General features: G+C 33.3%; 1 protein-coding gene across 15 annotated transcripts in view; it reads right to left on the bottom strand.

The window, feature by feature from the left end:
• Nucleotides 1–16,448, bottom strand: part of DMD (dystrophin) — a 1,110,121-nt gene that overhangs the window by 601,274 nt on the left and 492,399 nt on the right. For all 15 annotated transcript variants that reach the window (XM_072349305.1, XM_072348356.1, XM_072348443.1 and 12 more), the window contains 4 exons: nt 16,029–16,139; nt 13,680–13,853; nt 11,876–12,031; nt 6,278–6,448 (listed from right to left, as the gene is read on the bottom strand). In XM_072349305.1, the coding sequence (XP_072205406.1) occupies nt 6,278–6,448; nt 11,876–12,031; nt 13,680–13,853; nt 16,029–16,139 (612 nt within the window). The remainder of the gene's footprint in view (nt 1–6,277; nt 6,449–11,875; nt 12,032–13,679; nt 13,854–16,028; nt 16,140–16,448) is intronic.

Below are 16,448 nucleotides of genomic sequence, written 5' to 3'. Positions count from 1 at the left end.
TAAATAAAAAATAGGAAATTAAACATTCTCCACACAAAGGTCATCAAACAGCCACTAGGTTCATCCTCTTGCTTCCTATAATTGGGGAAATAAGCATAACACAAATTGTTTGGTTTTTGCTCTGATAGAATTGTGTTCTTCATCTTCTCATATTTAGTAAACAAATTCTTCTTATAAATAATGAATTAGCTCTCACTCCAGTGTTCAAAATATAGTTTTAATACTTTACTATTAAAAAAAATAAACAAAACAAAACTATGTTTTACAATATTTACCTAGAGATATCTACTTTGCATGTAGTAAAATGACATAGCTATGAAACTGCACATAATGAATAGGACAATAAGAAAGCATTATAGCAACATCTCAAAGCTTATGGAACTCTACCAAAATTTGTCTTATGAAGGATTTCCGCATTCCTTTGATATTTGCCAGTGCAATCTTTTTTTTCAGCAGAAACCATGTTCTGTCCTGTCAAATGCCTTGTTTCCAAACTGAAGAAATGCATCTTTTCATTACATTCACCTGGAATTCTACTCAGTGAGCTAAAATATTAAAATACTACTAGTAGCATCTAGAAACCACATATATGTAGGATGCTCTTAAAGTAACATCTGTTTATTTCCATGGAAATGACAGCAGATACAAATAACACAGCAACTCTGTATGACTGATCAAATTCTCAGCTAAAAAGCACTGTTTTCCACATAGTCACTGCCACTTGCTTTGCATTTTTGCCAGAAATGAAGTACCTGCATGTTACGCCTGTAAAAATCTACACACTGTCACTTTTGTCATTGCTGAAATGCACCACCTTTGCCCAGCCTCACTGTGCTCACAACTATTGGTTGGCCTCCAAAAACGTACAGCAAGCATTGATGAATGTCAACGGGTGCTATTTTTTTTTCAGGATGGAGGAATTTAATTCCACACCTTTGCTTCATAGGCATTTGCATGTCAGATGCCACTGTATCATACAGCCTCTCTGCTACCATCTGCTGCACACAAATAAAATTGAATGGAATAATGGTGGGAAGGCTCAGTACCTACTGCCCTACCACCAGCATCAACCTCTGATATAACAACCCAACAGGCTAACACAAAAGGTACTACTTTCAGTGCAGCCTTCATTAAATACATAATATTAGTAACGCATATAGAGTAATAAAACTTATATTTTCAACAGCCTTTCCTTCATCCACCAGGCAGGTCACTGATCATAGAATGAGATTAGGTTGGTCAAGCAACTTGCCTTTCGTGAAACCACACTGGCTGGGCCTGATCCCCACCATTCAAACTGCTTGGCAATTTCTGTTAAATAGAACTCTGACATGTCTCATTGGAAGAAATTCTTTTTACTTACACTTTTCTAAAGTAACAGTTATGGATATTTAGTACAGGATAACACAGCAAAAATTATTTGATCAAGATTTCTGAATTCAGATTTCACTGAATTAAATCTTTCCTTATTTTTTAAAGGAATTTTTTTCTCACTTATATTTCTCAGGTAAATGCTGGCATCATGCCTTAACTGAAACTGGGAAGTTACATCACCACTGAATGCCCAGCACCTGAACATTTCCTAGGGAAATGGCATCTGGGTTCCCACAACACAGGAAAATGAAAACAGACACACAGATCCATCTCCTGTGTTAAATGCCTATATGTAGGGCATGCCTCAGGTGACCAGCTTCTAGTCTGCATCCTCATAAAATCAAAAGGAGGAAAGGGAGAAGGTTGCAGATATGACCATCTAAGCTTCTCTACACAAGTCCCAACCATTCAAGCCTCAGAAAAGAAACCACAAAGTAAAATAAAAGTTTTACTTTAGGAATAAAAAAATCAGATGACTTGAAACTCAGGAATATGTAGGATCCTTTGCAGTGTTGGAAGATGTGAAGATAAACTTTACTAAGAATTCATAAGAAGAGGTTTTTAGTTGCATACAGTAGTACCTTTATTTTACATATGAACCCACAGGATTACAGGATGAATCACTGTATAAATAAATATAGCTGTCTTGCAGCCATGTACACTTTAAACAAGGTTCACATCTCTCTTTCTGATTCCACTCTAGTGTGGGATATTCTTTATCCTTGTGTTTAGTAACAACTATTACAGCTGTTTGGTTTTGGTTATGCTATTGATACCTCATCAGGAAGCAAAAATCATAACCTCCTTTACATTAACAAAGACTAACTAGGAACAACTGATGGTTGAAAACAGAAGCCACAAAGGAACATGTTTGTGGTTTTTTTGTTTTGTTTTTTTTTTTTTCTGATAATATGATTAAGAGGTTTTCTGAGCAACAGACTGCTATGTATCAAAGTGAACTGTTCTTTTGTTCTTGTCTGTTTGTTTGTTCCCCCCCCCATGTAAACCATAACTGTGGCTAAGTAATAAGGATACAATTTTATTTTTCTATTAATTTAGATATGTAGATTTAAAAATTCAGAATCAACAAAAGATAGAAGAAAAAATTATATATGGCTCCACACAGCCTATATTTTGTGACTCTGAAGTAACCTTAATAATTTAAATCTCTGTAAAAGAGAGAACCTAGGTTGTTGAGTTCTCCTGGGTGAGATTACACAATTAATCAGGAACTGAGAAACTGACATTATGGCCTCCCCAGGGGCTGATACACATTTATTTGTTTATTCACAGCCCATCTTTTATTTTTTTATTACATCCTGACCACTGACAATGAATCAGATTTTCAGATCATTGTATTTCACTGATTTTATTGACAGGAAATATGTTGCTGAATGTGTGTTTCTGAGTACTTCAAGTCAGCTTTACTCTCACTAGCATTACGCTCTCCAGCTGAAATATAACATAGCACTGGTAGAATTACACTGTTGATAGAGAGTGATAGAGAATCTTTTCTTGTGCTACCACCTTATTGAGAACATGATTTTCTGGCAATCCAAATCATATCAGACCAGCTCCTGATTAAAAGACAAATAAGCCCCTCAATGATTAATGTCTTTTGTAATATATGCATACACTAACTCAATCTTCTAATTATAAATGGATTTTTAATATACAATATTTAATGACTATTTTTCTACTCATGTGTCATTTTTCTTATCTATTATAACAGAACTGAATTCAAGTGGAAAGATTTAGCTTGTCTCTGTTGAGCAAAAAGACACAACTTTCAACCTTCATTACATTTCTCATTTCAAATAACTCAGCCAACAAGTTTTTGTTCTATCCTTAGACAAATTCTAGATGTACACAATTTCCTTCATGTAAAGACTGTTATTTTTTATTTCAGACATTTCATGCTTGTTTTTACTTCTGGATGTTTATACCTTGAAGACAACATTCTAATCTTCACTTTTTTTTTTTTTACCTTTAACCTCTATAATTATCTTTGAAACTGTGAGTTCTCTGCATGTATTAAAATACTTGGATATTGAAAACTCATTATAAATAACTCATGTAATAAATATAACTGTATCTTTGTGCTGTAAATAAAAAGATTATGAGTTCTCTGCTCAGTTGCAATGACTGCAGCACACATCCAGTTTTCAATTCATTCACACTACCAAGTTTTCCTGTCTCTGTTTCCATTGTCCATGTTAGTTTTCAGCATACTTTCCTAACAATGGCAATCTGCTGGGCCTAATTAATCTCCCGGTGCGTTTGGTTAGATTGGTTAATGTTCTCAGTAGCCCACTTACTCAGGAAGTCCAAAGCCCAAAGCTGTGACATTAATCAGATACTGTGATGGCCTGGTACTGGGGACTGAATTATTGATATACTATTTTGTACTATGCTACACTGAAATCCACATAGGACTATCAGTGGCATACTAGTATGTGAATTCCTCAAAATGATTTTAAAGTGTTCATGCACTACACAACACTTCCTGCTACAGTGGGAGCAGATTATTTGTGCAAAAATATAATTATATCACACAATTTCAGCATGTACATGAGTATCTGGAAGGCTTGGATCTGCTACTAATCTGTTGGATAGTTCAAAACTAATAATGTGCTTCTATTTAAAGGAATACTGATTTATATTCCCCTAAAGGGAATCAATCCTGAGAAAGGATTTGTGAAAGATATGCAGTAAATACATACTTCAAGAAGAGTTGTTTTCATAAAAGTTGTTTATCCTTATTTTAGTCAACAACTAACTGAAGCAGAAGAGCGGAGGGAGGCAGTACATGAGACCAGACCCAAATGAGAGAGTTGTTCTGGAGCTGAAGACAAAATCTGCTTGTTACCAGTTTTATCTTTTTGCAGTCCTTTAGATGTAATTTCCTCAATGAGAATTCATAATACTTTAGCATTTTTTGGACTAGTAGGTTCATCTGCTTGATATATTTTTCATCTTAAAATTTCTCATTTTAAATAGCTTTTGTTACATTTATTATTATTATTATTATAAGGTAAAGTATGTATTTTTCATAGCAACAGTGAAATGTAACAATAACATGATGTTATGATGTAGAATATTGACAGCAACACCACAAAACCATGACAGACTTCCCACTATGAAATTGTGCAATTCATCAAACTTTATGTTCAAATTACACAATATCTGAAGAAATACAGCTAATGGTTAAATGATTTCAAAGACAAGTCTTTCCATTTTATCTGGTGTGAAGTTAAATCCATCTGAATTAGCTTTCCTGTACCTAGAAACATAGTCCAGCAATACTAAACTTTTTGTTTGTTTGTTTTTGTTTTGTTTTGTTCTAATCACTGTGTAAATGGACTGACTAATTAGCAACACAGTTAGGGGGCATTAATTGATATTATTATCTAACATATCTCTTAAACAACTGTGACCTTATAATGTGAGATATGATTACAATATCAAGCAGAAGTGATGAGACAAACTGTGTAAAACTTCCATGGCAGCAAGTGAAAGTGGGAAAACAGCAAACAGCAATGGGTACAAGGCTTTTGTTTGAAAGTCAAAGCAGTAATAGTCAAAAAATTAACTGCAAGATACTAAGAAGTAATCTTAACACGTTTGGACACTACTTTTAAAATACAGTGACTCGTAGACTGAAAATAAAATATATATATATATATTATATACCTCACAAAGAACTTGTAGCATTTTCTTTTTCTTGGTACCTGTTTCATAAATCACCAGTGTATTTCAAGGTTAAAGACAGTAAGCTCAGAAGCTTGAAAGGGGCAGTTAAAAACAAAACAAAAAAGAAACACACACAAAAAACCCTTAGGAAACACAAAGCGAATTGTACTCCAGTGTCTGAATCCACTACAGTCTTTTATGGAAGTCATAAAGTTGCCTGCACATTATTCATGGCCATATCTATATTGCATGTTGAAACCAGTAAGTTGTTGAAAAGATTTTTCCTATTAAGCGAAGCTGAAGCGCTAATTTTTCACACACAAGAAAACAGTTTTACAGTTTTTTGCTGTATTGTTTTGGAATCATGTAACAGTACTTAATCAAAATGTCCCTGGCTGCACATAATTCTTTGAAAGTTTGAAGCTTTGAATTATGATGAGCGTGGTTTCCTCAAAAGCACAGCTTTTGGTATGTATGTATAATGATGGTTTGGTTTGCTTATGATCTAAGTCAGAATGGATTTTCCTTACGTATACAGAATATAAACCAAATTACCATTGTCAAATGATACTGTGCTGTCTTAGCATTCCACAGAGATATGCAGCTTGCGTCCCTTTGTGATTCTATAAGATTTTTATCTATTTAGTGGAACATGTATTAAATTTGAGGAAAATTTCATTTTAGGATTTGCATTTTCACCTAAACTAAGAGTTCAAAGTAAGGTATTATTGATGTACAAAGTCCTCGGAGTAAAAATGAATGAGCCACAAAACAAAATGGATAAGGAACTAAATATTCCTCCTCTTGGCTGCTACATGAACACATGGAACCTACTGATTTCTGACATCCTTCTTTTATCTACTGGAACTCTTACTTTTTATCCGTAAGTAGAGTGTGATGAAAGAGAAGGGATCTCTATTTACATGGATACTGGATGGAAAATTCAAAATACTCTTTGAAAAATGAAATTCTACTTCAAACTCATTTCAGGGAAGATTATTTCAGTATGAAGCAGAATTGTGCAAGTATATATATACATGTGGGGAGATTAAGATTCTTAAAACTTTTTTGAGCATCAGTGATTGTGACAGTAACATAGCAGTTATAAAATTCTGCCGATTAAAACTAGAATTTTTATTCCCTTTATCAAGCCTTCTTTAATATGCATGAACTGAGATGTATAAAGGTACAGTGTGTGTTACATTGTTACCTTGCCCCAAGCAATTTCAGCATCCAAATTGCTAGGCATCCCTTGCACAGCTGATCTCTTTGTCAATTCCACATCTGTTGCTGCAAGCCATTCTGTCAGAGAATTAATTTCTTTTCGTAGCTTCCGGGACAATTTCAAGCATTTCTCTAACTCTTGCTTTTTTTCTGTCACCTGTAGAAATAAAACATGTGTTTCTTAACTCTGGTTTGATGATTTTTTTTAGTATATTCTCTCTGCCACTTTTGTATGAAAGGTTAACTTAAAATTCTTCAAGGCAAATTGCACTTGTAATGTATACAATTTTAATAAGCTCTCAAAGTGCTTATTTTTGCTGCTAGCATGAAAATACCATTAAAAAAAAAAAAAAAAAAAAAAAAAAAAAAGTGCAACTTCAAGTGTCCACATGCAGTTTTGTTCAGTACTAACTAAAGATAATGCTTCTTAGTTCCATATAAATCAAAAAGAGAAAGGTGAACATACATTTCTAGAGAGTTACGCAAGCATTTACTATCAGTAAGCCATATTACACCAATATTAAAGGAAGTGCAATTTGTAGACTGTTATCCCCATCTTCTGTTCAACTGTCCTCCATCTTCTGTCATAATCTTCTTTTAATTTCAACCTCCTTATCCCCAGTTTGTTTTGTCATTTCTACTTCCCTTAGAGAACCAGCTCTTGTTCACATTTCCCATAAACCTCTTACTAGCTCAAGTCCCAGGGCACATCCCATGAATTTGACTGCTAGTCCCTAACCTGGGAATCTTTACTACAGACTTACCAGCAGCACTTCTGTGCTTTACTTTCCAACCTGACCTACTTAAGTCATTACTCCACTTGCACCTTCCAATCTTCCAACTCCCCACATTAACAACTTTGTCATCACAGGTTCTCAGTTAGGATTTTCATATGCTGAATATTTTGGATGTGAAGTAATATGGACAATACATGTTCTGTTTCTTGTTTTATGCACACTACAGGGTACCTGTAAGAAAAACTGAATGTTTGTTGTGACTGTTCTGTATTACATTTTGGTAATCATCTTGAAGGATAAGGGGAATATAATTTTCCCTGCAAGCCCCTCAGCACATTCAGGAAGATAAATAAGTTTCTGAATACTAAGGAAAGCAGGCATAAGAGTAAGTGAAGAAGTCTCACATGGAAACCTGCAGCACAATAGGACATTTGGAGACTGGTAATTTGAAAATATGAATTAAATTATGTGCTGTAGAAATTTAAAAATTGCTAATAAATGAAGGTGGATTGAATCTGTGCAGTGGATCACAAATATTAAACATAAATGTCTAGTAATTTCACATATCTTATTACTAACCAGGATAAATTGTAGCCACTGATTTTTATTTAACTTTTTTTAACATACAATTTAATTTTTATTTAAATTATATAATGACTGGAACTTCTAAGTTATGTCCGTATTTTAGTCACTTACTACCACTTCAAGATCCTATATCTGCTTAATCTTATAAATGGAAATGAATTTTTCACATATTTTAAGAGTAGGACTTTCTGTTGTTCATGAAACCAGGACTTTGAGGCTAAAAATCCCATCATCTTTTCTCCCCATCTAGTATAAGACCTATTCTATTCAAGAGAACAAATGCTGGCAGCATTGTCCACAGTAGTAACAGATATCCAAAAATGGTACCAATATCTAGGAAAATCAGATGGTCCTGTGAAATTGTTTGAATAGAACCAGTTGTTTCAAATTGTTTCCTAGTCCTAGCAAAGGAGAGTTTAAGTTTTTAAAAGTTTTTTAACTTTTGGTCTACCAGAGTAAACATTGTATTTACTCAGGGAATAAGCAACAAATTGTCCTTGGTTGTGTACTATTATTCTGTAGACATTTACTACTGAAACTTCAGACCTTTTCTTCCCTGAATATACTTTAAGTACTTTCTCATTCACCACATTTATCAGATGAGACCTCAGAATTTAGTCAGGCCAAGAGGGAATCCCTGAGAAAGACAATAAAATTCAGCTTTTTAGCTGCAGAGAGAATCAAATGAGAGAAGCCTGAAGTCCACATATGCTTTTCACCTCTTCTGAGGAATATTAATAGTTACATTAAATAACTATTTGCATGTACTTTGCAGAAATACAATGCAAAGTGCACTACCCATTGTGTGATTGCCTGTGTAAGAGAAACCATAACCATTTGGTATACTATAAAACGAAATTATTGGTACCTGCCCAAGCTCAAAAAGAATAGTTATGTTACTCTATATATCTCTATGTCAATAATATAACACTACTCCCATCTACACTGTATATGTCTGGAGGATGCAATTGTATTGCTTACAGTTCGTACTTAAAACATAAAGCTGTATTTCTGAAGAAAAGTAGGAAACAGTGCCCTCTCAAGGCCTTCTGTTTCCTACAGTGATACCAAACATAATATTTATACTCCATAAACCTTTTCAATATTTTAAAACTATTGGAGCTATGTTAAATAGTTTACTTGCAAGAACCTTTACCTGTAGTAAATACAAATGGGAGGAGTAGATAATCAAAGCAAAATGAAAGGTATTTTAAAACCTTCTAGCAATACAACTGAAGTTAAATAGCCAAAATCCTGGATTGTGAGGAGGAATCATCTCACCTTCCAAGTGGTGGTCTGTACAGCAGCAACACCTTTAGTAGAGCAGCAAGAATACTATTACTGCCACATTGTTTTAGAGATTCTCTACTCTGCTGAATTATCACAAGGAGATTTGCAGTAAGGATGTTGCAGACCCTATGCAACATTTACTTATAACTAACAAACTACTTTAGTTGTAACGGCTGTTCATGTGTACATATGCATATATGTGTCTGTTACGGAGAGAGATTATGCACAAGGGAATGCAAGCATGGACATGAAATGCTCTTCATAAATGCATCTCTGTTCCATGATATTCAAATGACATTTTTGTTTCCTATAATTTCATCTCAAACTTATGTACACTGAGGCCACTATTAAATTTTCAATACTATTCATCACACTTTCAAAGCATAATCAGCTAAAAAATGAAGGGTGATGTTCTGAGTAGACAAAACTCATTTATAGAAGTAAAAGAGGTTTAAGGTCTTATACTACCAGAGGCATTGATAGGAATTTATATCCATATGTTCATACTATAATAAGAAAAGAAGTAAAAATATATATATATATATATATATAACTTTCTCCTTCTATAAGGGAATTTCTAGCTTCAGTCTACAGTAAATGTATTGAAAATATATAGAAAAACTCTACTGAGAGATGTATAAAACTATTAGAAATGATTGTAATTTTCCTGACTTCTTGAGAGCACAACACTTCAGTAGATTTAAATTAAACCCATTTCACATCCCCAAGTATGTGCTTATTAAGAATTGGAGATAATGTCTAAATGTGAAGAAGAGTGTTTTTCCCCTCAAACTACTGAGTTCAGTCCTGAGATGTACTATCAGTTATTACTACTATCAGGTTTTTCATAAAAAGAAAAGCTGTGGTTCTCCAAAATCAGCACAATCAGTAAGGACTGAACATGCCTAAGTGATCAGTTCAGTTCTCTAATTCTGAGCCTTTGTGACCCTCTAAAACCATTAACTACCATTATGTGTGAAAGTAAATGTAAAAAATTAAATCCAGGGCAATAATGGTAAACAAAGCACTACATATTTTTGAGAGACATTAATTAGAGGTGTTGCTCTCTTAGATCACTAATGGCTTCCTAATGGCTCATTTTTATCACTTCATTAGTTGACAGGTCCCCTCTAATAATGGCACCTGTCTGCTGCAATTATCTTAAATATAATGAAGGAAAAAATGCTACAGTCCATTCTAAAATAATGGAGAAAACAAATGTATCATCTATTCTCAAATGGTAGCTACCCACACCTTAATGAAGCAGACTTTTCAGTCTTCTTTACACTCAAAATACTGATGTCACTTAATACGTCTGTTTTAAAGAATGGCAGAGAACTGTTTTAATTCAAGACAGTAGTTGAGTGTTTTGTATTACATTTTCCTTAGGTTAACACCACAACACCTCTTCAAAGATCAACAGTTTTTATGGAGGTCTGTACCTCACTAGCAGGCAACCTCTTGCATAGATAATACAGAACCAGAATAAAAAGTGTTTAGGCTTTTTACACAAATTTATTTCTTTATTCAGACCTGGTCTTGTTAATAGTAGTTAGTGGCCTGTCTTTTCAGTTGTCTGTTTATTTAAATCTGAGGGAAACTTTGTTTAAATGAAAACATTGTTCTTTTAGGAAGCATAGCAACTTCTAACTGTATATGAATTGATACAGAAATAGATGATATATAAATGAAAATTTTACTCAAGGAAAAGCAATGCTCAGGATATTATTAGCAACAGGTTCTAGGGGTTTGGTTACATATAAATAACATATTATAATTAGCATCATAAGGTAAAGTACTATAACATTTAGAGGTCTCTCTCTCTCTCTCTCTCTCTCTCTATATATATATATATTTCTGTAAGAGAAGCTGAAATAAGAGAATACTGGAAAAGCAGTCAGGTAGTCCTCCTAACTATGCACTAAGAAATATTAAGTGGTCAAACAAAGCACTGTATAAATATCAGACTATTTTTTTAAGGACTTTCCTAAATAATTCAATTTGAACTGTTAATGCATCAATACTATTAATGCATTCCTGATTACAGAATTCAAAGGCACTGTTGTCCAAAAGGAAGAAATCTGAGGGCACCTATGTAACAGAGAATGACAAATAAAAAAATTTAAAAAATTAAAATAAATACAAATCTTGCTTATTTCTGAAACATAACACAGTGGGACAGCTATTCCACACACTCATTAATAAACAATATTCTGTGTAGTTTATATACTAGGATACAGCAACCAGGAAAGTCAGGGTTTTACAGATTTAAACCAGGAAACAGTTATGACAAGAACTGAATGTTATGTGTAGTTAAAGTCAAGAGTGCAGATGAAGCAAAGCAGAGAGGTACACAAATGCCTCCTGGGGAAAGCTGCAATAGCAAGAACTTTTGGTGAATAGATTTTTGGACAGCAACAAATAGAAACAAAATACATAATAATCTGTACAACTAGAGGCAAAAGGAAATGAGAAGTAGAATTCTCTCTTTTGTCAAGTAGTTCTTCAGGGGGAAAAAAAGTGAAAAAATTGCAAAGAAATCCTGAGTACTTTCTGGCATTAAAAGGAAACAAGACCCCCTTCTGGCTAAAACAAAATAAAACTAGGGAACAAAATAGGAGAAAAAAAAAAAAAAAAAAAAAAAAAAAAAAGTAAAAAGTATAAGGAAGTCTAATTTTAAACTTTAACAAAGCAATTTTCTGATTTTTTTTTTTTAAATTTTTATTTTTATTTATTTATTTATTTTTTTAAGACAGGACAACGGAATTGCCATTCTGACAACTGCCTTTCTCTCTATTCTCTCTATTCTCTCTATTATCTCTATTCTCTCTGTTCCCTCTACACCATTAAGAATGTGAAGACATTGAAAGTAACCAGTAAAAAAGGACATTAACTGAACATACCAAGCTTATTCTTCACTTTTTCCAGTTATAAAGAGAGTATAATTTTGTATTACAAATCATACAGCTTACCTTCGCACCCAATTCATTATATTGCAACTTCAAAGCTGTAAGCCTTTCATCCAATTCTTTTGGGTTCTCTGTCTGCTGCTTTTGAACAATCTGCCTCCCAGTTTTTATCACCGTTTCCACTTCGGACTTCACCTCACTCAGGCTTTTATATAATTTCTAATCAAATAGAAATATGAAAGAGAAACACCCCTATTAAAATAAGTAAAAACGAAAAGACTATTGAAGCTATTACAAAGACGCACTAGAATTCTTCATTTTGTTTGCTGCACAAAAACATCACTACACATGACTGAACAGCATTCACTCCCATGTGAAAACTAGAAGAGCTGAGAGTGCACAGTAGACACCACGTACGTGACCTAAGGGTGGAGAAAACTCACCCTGAGTGTATGTGTATGTATAAAGTGTATATAGAAGTTTATGAGAAAAATCCACCAGTTTTTCTATTTTTTTCAAGGAGCTAAATTGCAAGGTTCAGAACAACCTGTCATTATTAGTACTGACCCAGCATCCACCAAGTTGAATACAGAAGCAATATGAGGTTCTCCAGATGTGGAGCAGAAACACCCTGCAACCCAGCAGAGGCCCATGGAGAAGGCAGTCCACTTGAAGCCCACAGGCATAATGACGAGCAGATCCCTGTGTGCAGCCATGATGCAAGAAACCATAGGACAGCAGAGCATGTGGCCTGAATGTGGATAATATGACTACATTTTTTAAAATAAATATTATGAGATTTGTTATAGGGAAAGATGTTCTATAAACATGTCCTTAGATCATGAAAGTTATGGGTCTGAAAAAACTAACTGCTGAGTGAAACTAATTAGTACAGGGCTTCTAATTACCATGTAGTTCTGATAAAAATATGAACTCAAGGACAATTGCATTTAAGAAGAACCCAGTAAATAATGAAACAGCATCAACTTCTTCCATGCTTACTATAAAAGAGAAAAACTACCTTCAGGAATGCTGAAGCATGAAAACAAACAAACAAACAAACAAACAAAAACAAACAAACAAACAAAAAACAAACAAACAAAAAAAAAACACAACACTGCAAACAAATGCATGATTGCTCTGATATTTGCCGTTAAAATCTCCCTTTTACTTTTGTCAACAGAGCATTTAACTTTACTTCCTGCCAATGACAAAGGGGCATTAATGTGATTCATAAAGATTTTTTCATATTCATTAGGACATATTCAGGTCTTTTACTTTTGTACCACAAGAAAGTCACAGCAAGACAAGTCTTGAAAGCTGTATTGGGAATAACCAGTGGTTTTTTGTATGTTTGCCATTTCCCAACTAGAATAAATACAGTGCATTGCAACACTCCTAGTTATATTACACAGTTTCAGGACAGTAGCACATTGAGGGAAATACAGCGCACCCAGAAAGAGGAACTCATATCCAGTATTGGAAAGGGGGGATTAGAAAATGTCCCTGAATCGTATTTTGATATAGTGAAAGTCCATAGCCATTGTTCAGAAGTTCACTTCAATGATAATGTTTTGATAATATTTCTTTTCAATTTTGTGATTGATACTTCTTTTCTCATCCTTAATTCTAGGCAGCATTCTGTATTCCTTAGCTCTGCCCATAAACTTCTAAGCTCCGCTCTCCAACCCTCCTGAAAATTGTCCATTGCTTAAAATGGCTCCTATAACTTTTGTTACATAACTTTCCTCTTATTTTTTTTCTCAGATTCTTAATATCTCTCACAAAGATATACTGAAACAATCACAACAAATGCTTTATATTTGGAGGATAGAATAGACTGGAAATTAACATTGTAAGTATTTACCATGCAGTGGTCCAAATGTGACTGTACTACTTCCTGCTCAACACTCTTCGTCTCCAACTTGGGCACTTGCAACTTCACTTCATCTAAAATTCTTTTGCATTCTTGTAGACGCTGCTCAAAATTAGCTGGCTTCTGAAACAAGCGAAACTTCATGGAGACATCCTGCAGCTTTTTCTGAAAAATAAAGAGGTGTGAGTAGCAGATATGAAATGATATCAACATTGAAGACAATTCTTGGATCCATTCCATGATGTTCAGAATCCATTATCAATCAGCACAGTTTTTAATTTAAACATCTGAAATATTTTGGGGAAAATACCAGCAGCAGAGAATCTTGGTTTTCACAGGATGAAAAACTTCTTGCATTATCCAGGGTACTGGATGCAGCATAGCCAATGACAAAGGTGCCCGTATATTGGACTGAAGAAAGGGAAGGTTTTCATATTTTCCAAGATGTATAATGTTGGAGGTGAGGAGAAAATATAGGTTTAATGGCTTGAGCATAATACAAAGAGATCCAGAGTAGATGCTTATCAACTCCTGACCATGTTGCTCCTTCTTGCAATTAGCGTATCACTAATAAACCCTCAAATAAACCCAAGTAAAGTTTCCGGAAAGTAAGTAGGCCTAGCACAAAAATTAAAGTATGAAATTGATTTATATTTCAATCAAAAATACCATAACCTAGAATAAAAAGAAATTAGTCTGAAGGCAAAAATTATATTACAAGCGTAGCTTCTACTTTCAAAATTTTCAGAATTGGTTGTCTTTGTCAATAAGTTATATTGTTTGCTTATGCAATCATCAGGGGAAGAGAAAATAATGAGAAATTAAACTAAGAAAGGACATCTTAATTACCTACAAGAACCTGTTTACCTTTAGAGGTATAGAGCAAATTACTAGTAACATAAGTTTCTCTACTGTTTGAAAAATAGAAGGTCATTGGGAAAAGAATAATTAAATAAGAATTCAGCATTTGCAAACACACTTCTGATATTTTGTCTTCAAATTTTGGACACTTTATGCTAACACATTTATTTTCCATACTATACAAACTTTTAAAGAATTGTAATATGGAATAGAATTAAAGTTTAAATAGAAACATAGCATTTTAAAAATTAGCGTAAGTTTTTGGGAAGGGAAATCGTGTTTCTCCTATTTGTTAGAATTCTGTGAAGGAGTCAAAAATCACACTCCTGTATTAGTGGAAGACAATAACGTGTACTACCGGAAACTCAGATTTCCAACACTTCTTTCCAACTACATTGCTTGTTAAACATTCTTAATTAAACTGAGATCTAATGGGCTATGAAAGGAAGTATTTCCCTAATAAATAAGTGAACAAATGGATCAAAATAGGAAAGAAAAATTTGGATTGAATGGTCTCACATTTTTACAGAGTGTTTGCATACACTAGATTCATACTTAATTAGTTTTTCATCTTCTTGTGATACTTCAGCTTGATGAAGTCATGTCCGAAGCCTGCAATGCCCCATCACTATCTACTACTATTTATGGTGAATAATATATATATATATATATATATATTTATTATTTATATAATATATATATATATATATATTTATTAATATTTATATATTTATATATTTATATATTTATATATTTATATATTTATATATTTATATATTTATATATTTATATATTTATATATTTATATATTTATATATAATATAAACATGATCTATAAAACAGAGAGAAATATGTTATTTGTGGTAGTGAAAATCACTGAAGATTGCACAGTACTGCAGATCTGTTTAAAAACGAACAAAAAAACACACACACACACACAAAAAAAAAACCACAAAAAAACAAAGAACAAAAAATCCCAACGTAATACTGATTAAATTAAGTAATTCTTATGAAAAACAAACAAACAAACAAACAAACAACTGAAGGGAGAAAAATGCAAAACTGTGACTAAGCCAGTACTGCTCATTGTTTCTTCTGAGAAAAATATCCTCTTTAGAAGCACAAGGCTCATTCTCTTTTCACAACCAAAACTACATGTTTATAATGTTTTTAGAGATTTTCCTTTCTTTTAAGTTTTACTGTATTCAATAATGTCAAAATATCAATAAGAATTAGCAATGTGATATTGTAAGGATGTTCACATAAGTTAGTTAAGCAGTTCTGTCCTAGAACCGTTGCCAAGTAGATGGATAGGCTGTAATGGAAAGATAGGCTTCTTTCTGATTTCCTGATTAGAAAGGAATAGGTAAAACATAAGAAACACCTTAATAATATTTCACAGTAACAACAGGAACAAGATTATTAAGGTTGTCTGTTTGTGTGATTGAAAGAAAGATGTTGGTAATAAAATATGCATACCTGTGCCACATCGATTTGGGAAAGAACTCTTTTTGCAGATTCTTTGCCTCGGTTTCGTTTCTTCATTTCGTCCAAACTAATCTCATGGCTTGTTAAATCAGATTGTATTTTCTATTGAAGAACAAAGAATATAGTCAGAAGTGTTTCAAGAAAATGTTAATCTTGTTGACATTATTTGGAATAGTTGACTTTGAAGCATATTTTTAAAAAATACTATGCTGTATACTGCATAAATAGAGGACGTTTTTCAATAAATAACTTCTTCACTTTACACTATTGAGTTTAGTTTCCCTTGATCACAGTCTCCTACACAAACATACAGCTCACTGATGTGGCAAAGATGATGTAATATTACTCAGACAATTTTAATTAAACTGCAGGCAAAAAATATAGATTTCTTTCTTCTGAAGGAAAAAAAAA

Source organism: Excalfactoria chinensis, chromosome 1 (genome assembly GCF_039878825.1).
Source record: "Excalfactoria chinensis isolate bCotChi1 chromosome 1, bCotChi1.hap2, whole genome shotgun sequence".
In the NCBI taxonomy this organism is placed as follows: domain Eukaryota; kingdom Metazoa; phylum Chordata; class Aves; order Galliformes; family Phasianidae; genus Excalfactoria; species Excalfactoria chinensis.
This window is presented reverse-complemented; position numbering and strand designations above follow the sequence as displayed.